Source organism: Myotis davidii, unplaced genomic scaffold, assembly GCF_000327345.1.
Source record: "Myotis davidii unplaced genomic scaffold, ASM32734v1 scaffold1063, whole genome shotgun sequence".
In the NCBI taxonomy this organism is placed as follows: Eukaryota; Metazoa; Chordata; class Mammalia; order Chiroptera; family Vespertilionidae; genus Myotis; species Myotis davidii.
Window position 1 is genome coordinate 796843 of NW_006296624.1, and position 6197 is coordinate 803039.

Sequence of the window (6197 nt, forward strand, 5' to 3'; positions counted from 1 at the left end):
TTCCCAGGTTTCTATGAAGAGAAGTCTATACCTCCTCACTTCTCCTTCAGCTGCCATCTGACTTTCATCTCTACCTCTCATTGGACTCTCCTTTCCTTTGGTGCTTTCCTGACTGCTCCCTGTGGACTTACTCATTTTCATCCTTGATATAACCTTTTCACGTTTCTCTGTCATGGCTGATCACTTACCATGCTCTGAAAATTTGTTTACAATAATCTTGACAGATTATTTTTTCCTGTAGACATCTCTGTTTCTTCAATGCTAGGCATGTAGTAGGTGCTCAATAAAAATGTTATTGAGTCAATATGTATGCAACGGTCAGTAGAGTTACTGCTCCCATTTTCGTAAATTTTGGCAGATTTGGAAGAATTTAAAAAAATCTATAAAATGAAAAAAAGTAGAGAAAGATATGCAACATTTAATGATGATAAATATATGTATATTTTTTTATTCAGATAAATGTGAAAAAGAAAATACTGAGCGAGATATAACTCATGCCACCAATAGCTGCTTCACACATGGAGAGATGCAAGACCAGTTCATTTGGGGAAATTGTTCAGAGGATGAACTCATCAGAAGTAAGTACTTTTAGAGCAAATTGCAGTAATTTGGGGATATGACTGTGATACTATGCTCTAAGTTAATTGTTCCATATTATTTTGTTGAAAATCTATAAATCAGAATTTTCAGAATTTATCTGAAAGTGTTTTCATTAGAATTTCACAATAATAGGGCTAGAACTAAGATATAAATAATACTCTCAGTTTTCATCCTTTCTTTAGAAATGAAGAATTTATTGAGTTATACATTTTGGACTCAGTTCTTAGAGAGATTTAGACAAAACTTAATTCCTATTTGAGCAGTGACGAAGTGAAAGTCAGACAATTCTAAGTGACTGTGAAACTAAAAAGATAAAGACAGAGCTGAAGGACAATAATTAATACTTTGGTAATGCCATTTTAGTCTCTGTTCTTCTAAGTCCAATGATTCCAAACTTTTTATTATAATTAAAATGTTTATCACTCCTTCTCCTTCTCCTTTTTTCTTTTTTAAAAATTGTTTTTCTCTTCTTAAGATTGCCATGTGAAATGTATACAAAAGCTATGGCGTATTTTCATTTTACTCTGGGAATGTCTGGAAATAGCAGTATCTTTTGGGTGCTATTCAGAATGCTGGTTTCCTGTCAGGTTCTCCTCTGGGGCTTAGGTTCTGGTCACTAAGTTCCCTCAGGTGGGTTCAAGATGAACTGATAATGTAATGGATTGTTCTCCGTAGTAAATGAATAAGTATAAAGATCACTGCTATGCCTCACCTGGAAGAGCATAGAAATATATATGTTTTGGAATTCTCCTTCATTGTAACCACGTTGCCATGTCTTATTCTAGTCTCAGCACGGACGGAGGAGAATAATTCTTTTCTGGAAATCAAGCATTATTTTTAATTTAATTCTTCAGGTCAGACAACCTCATTATATAGACCCTTTCTTGTGTTACATATTAGGTTTACTTTTGAATCTTTGAATGTTTCTTTTCCTCTCTAGAATGCCCATTATCTGTCCTTAACTGAAGAAAGCAGAAACGGGAAAAAACCAACTTAGTAGGAAACATAAAGTAGCAATAAAAACACTATTGAAGGAAATATAAAGATCTCAAACAAAAACTCTTAAAGTGAATGTGTTTTAATTTAATTTTAAGACATTATCTTTTTTCAAATTTTTGTCTTAGAGAATGGAATGGGAAGGCAATTAGGCTCAGAGATTAGTGAGGAGTGCCCTAGCCGGTTTTGCTCATGGATAGAGTGTTGGTCCGCAGATTGAGGCGCATGCAGGAGGTAACCAGTTGATATGTCTCTCTCTCACATTGATGTTTCTCTCTCTCTGTGTCTCTCCCCCTCCTTCCACTCCTTCCAAAAATCAATGGAAAAAATATCCTCTGGTGAGGATGAAAAACAAAAACAGCAAAAAATTAGTGACCAGCAAAATTTATATAGCTTTTTCCAAAGAATCAAATAAACATTATTTCAATGGAACGTTTATTCCCAAAACATTTATATTGATTGTCTTCCATTTAAATGTTGACTCTGCTATTATGAAACATAGTTTTTTAAGATATTGACAAGATCATATTTTATCTATGATTTCCTAACAACTAGAGAGTTAGTGAGGGCCAGAGGAGGTCTCAGAAACAATTTTATCTCCACCTTAGGGAGCATGATTGTTTTCTCATTTTGTTTCATAGTTACAGAATTTTAAGTGTGTGTGTTTCATTTAATTGATTTAATTCCCTACTCTCCCTTCCCAAGACCCACATAAAGAAAACATGAATAAGAACTCTTAAGACAAAAACCGAAATACAACCACTATTGCATAAGGATTTGGAGAGTCATATCTAATGTGTTAAATTTTTTTGTGCTATTTGATAAAACTTATTATAGTCACAGAAATTCATACCATAAATGGAATGGATTTAAAATGAAGTGCTCTATTGTCGATATTGATTAAGTGTACAGTGATAAAACGTAAATTGCATGAAATCTTTTTTTATTGAGATGACAAAGCCTGTACCATGGGACACTGGAGCATTTGGGGACAATTGTGTAGTTTCCTGCTAATACACATTGAAGGAATGGAGAGAGAGAGAGAGAGAGAGAGAGATATTGAGATGTATTGCCCCATCTGAGAGTGCTAACCTGGGAAAACCAACAGATGAATGGATCTTCAAAAGATAATGGCCAATGACAGTAATGCCGCTCCTTCCTGAAACATAAACTGGCAATAATTTCTAAATGTATTTGTGGGTCACATTGGACTCTGAATTCTGTTAACAAATTTAAAAAACTACCTTTTTGTTATTTTCCTGGTCACACTTTCCCTGACAGGCGATTTTATTGGGTCTGCAGGAAAGATTTGATATCTGGATATCTGGATTTGCCGAAACGGAACATGTATGTCATCTTTAACCCAGACTCAAGTAGGAGAGTATTTGAAAGTTTGATATTGTGATAGCTTCTGCTATTCCAACTCCTTAATATAAAGCGCTACAAAGCTGCCCGAATTTCCTTCTTTAGCCTTTCCCATAGAGTATTTGGCCATCTCCATGTAATTTAATGTTTGTCACTCTTAACCCTGCAGTTAGGGAGATGTGTGTTTTCCTCTTGGTTCAACATCTGGCACATTCTGCGGGCCCACTGAAACTTTCGCAATAACAATAGGCCCTGGAAAGAAGGCTGTGGCTCAGAGCCGCGTGGGGGAGGAGGGAACATCTGTGGTGAGTCAGGAGCAGGCTGGCTCCCGTTCCAGGAGTCCTGTGTGGAGCCCCGAGCACCATGGAAGAGGCAGACAGCTGCTCTCATGGAATTGATTTCAGCGTTCTCACTGTAGTGTGAGGTTCACTGAATGGAGGGATCAGCAGAAAAGTGAGGCCAGTTGGGGTGTGGGAACATTTTCAAATGTACAACCCACTCTTTTTTCCCAAGCTTCCATGGGACAACTGGGCTGCATAAGCAAGAAGTGGAGGAGAGTGGCTCTGTTTAAGATGACTTCTCTTTACCTATTCTTGAGCGTGGTTAGCGAGGGCTGACAGCTAACATCTCCTTGTCCCGGATGCCTGCTGCCTGCTTTGTTGGACATTTAAGACATAATTTATAGGGGACTGTTAGCTGTCAGTATGATGAGGCTGTTTTTACTTTTCTGAGAATAACTGAGCTCTGGAAAGTCAAGGGAGTGGCTGCTTTGGAAATTGTATTCTAATTAAAGGGTGTATTCTCAGGCCTCATAAAGGAGATCCAAGCTGAGAATAATTTCCAAATTATTCTGTGAACTTTAACCCTGACCTCACTGGACCACCCACTCGTGGCTCATACTTGGTTCCTGATCCACTCAGAAGTTCAGGCTTTGTCTGCCTTCCCTGGTCCTAGAGACCATTGCAGGTGGCAGGCCGGAGGTACTGTGCTCTCAGGGCCTGGAGCCCTAATTGGTTGCCCTTGAGTTGCTAATTTATTAGAATTCTTTCTGGAAGCTATAAATAATAGAGGAAATCCATGTGGAATCAAACATTTCGAATAAATAGGCCATGCATACAATCTGGTCAGGGAATGTGCATTATGATTCTCTTTCTTATGAAATTTAAATTAAAAAGATAATCCTAACCACTCAGGTTTGTTAAAAGAAAGCAGTCACACAACACACTTAAATCATATCAGTAAATAAAAACTAAATTGAAGTTTTGTGACAAGACTTTATAATTGGAAATTATAATTAGAAAGATTTTTCATTGTGAACTTTTATTCTTTTTACAGTATACAAGGCTTTCATATTCTGAGAAAATATTTTGCTGTATAATTTAACTTCTGGAATGGGGATTGCATTTTGGGGTTTATAAGGGCATCTTTCAACGGGAACACTAGTTAAGACTTTGGCTTTTCTTGTCATATTAGCATATATGACACGGTACATAATTTGGAACTATGCCTTGTTTTAATAATCACTGTGCCTCTGACTTAGTTAAATAAATGTTGCAGAAAAATGGCACCCTCAATTAATATTAATTTTTCTATTTAACCCACAGTGTGGATAAACTGATAACAGGCAATAGGCAACAATTCATGTTTTAATTAGACCAGAAAAGGAACAAAAGTGGCATTATGATTAAGATTTTAGGGGGGTTTCTAAGGTAGGAAGGAATGTGTGTGTTTGTGTGTGTCTTCCTAGCCTTTACTCATAGGCATGTGTAATATTTTCCTTTAATATAGGTCAAATTCTACTTTTCTAATTATTTCCTATATAGAGAGAGAGCTTGCATTTTCTTTGTTCCTCTTTCTAAAGTGCCTCGGGTCCCTAGCTCAGATTTTTCTAGGTCTTTTTGAAATTTCTTACTATTTAACTTTATCCTTGGACATTGCTTTCATATAAACGTCCCCTAATTCAAAATGCCATTACTTAACTGCAGAAATTTTCCTCAGCTTCTCTTCTGAAATAAATTCAAATTAAACTATTTTGCTCACCTAATTTTCTCCTTTGTGGTTTTGTAGAATTCCCAAGATCTGAAGCAAAGTTAGAACGTTCTATTTAAATGGTAATCCCCATTCTATTTAACCCATTTATTCATTTTGAAGAGTTTTTAGCTCTCATAATAGTAAGCGCTTAATTGGTAGTAGAATGCAAGCCCTCTTTCTCTAATCCACACTCGCCTCCTTCTTAGGCATCTTGCTTTTTCACTCCTCCTACTGCTTGAAACCTTTCTCTTGGCATCCTCGCAACATCAACAGACTCCGTTGTTAGAAATACTATTATTTCTCTTCGTAGCCTTTGCCAACTTGCCACTGATCACTCCTTAATGAATACTGTTCCATCACTTTGGGGAATACCTCCTCTATGCCAAATATTGAAAGAAAGGCAAATCTACACTGAGTGGCCAGATTATTATGACTACCCCATCAGTACTTCATTGACACTTCCAAAAATACTGAATATTGAAAACTTTCTAAGCAAATACTCTCAAGGTTTTATTATTATTATTATTTGCATAACTCATTCACTTCATTGTACTGGTGAGGTGGTCATAATAATCTGGCCACTCAGTGTATATAGTTAGGGCATTTCTTTCTTACTTTGAAGGTAAGGAAAGAACACCAAGAGGTTGGGATTAAATTTTTCAGTGGTTCTGATTGAATGAACATTAGGTTAAGTATTATTCGGTTTTCTTTAGAATTAAATTTATATACAAGAGACCTTAAACAAGCCCCACCAGATAAGTAACACCCAGTAAGACTGGGATATGTAGTTTTGTGTGACATCTCCTAGGTTATCTAAGATTCTTTGTCTAATACTTCATGCTCATTCATTTTAGGAGCCCATCATGTTACTTTCACCTCAGTGTATTTCCCTTCTTTTGTCTCTCAGAAAAAAAATTGTTTTTCAGTATTCTGACCAAACAGTTGTGTGGCTGTGCTGCAAATTATTTGATGTTGCTATTAAAGAGGATTCTTTTAAAAACAATATTTTTATTGATTTCAGAGAGGAAAAGAGAGGGAGAGAGAGATAGGAACATCAGTGATAAGAGAGAATCATTGATTGGCTGTCTCCTGCATACCCCCTACTGGGGATTGAACCTGCAACCCAGGCATGTGATCTGACAAGGAATTAAACCCTGACCTTCTGGTTCATAGGTTGATGCTTAACCATTGAGCACACCCGTGTC

The 6197-nt window shown here is 36.6% G+C and overlaps 1 protein-coding gene across 1 annotated transcript in view; it reads left to right on the top strand.

Annotated features, from left to right (window-relative positions):
* MDFIC (MyoD family inhibitor domain containing) overlaps positions 1–6197 on the top strand; it is a 125355-nt gene that overhangs the window by 56330 nt on the left and 62828 nt on the right. Inside the window, exon 2 of the mRNA XM_006772144.1 lies at positions 460–578. Within this exon, the coding sequence (XP_006772207.1) occupies positions 460–578 (119 nt within the window). The remainder of the gene's footprint in view (positions 1–459; positions 579–6197) is intronic.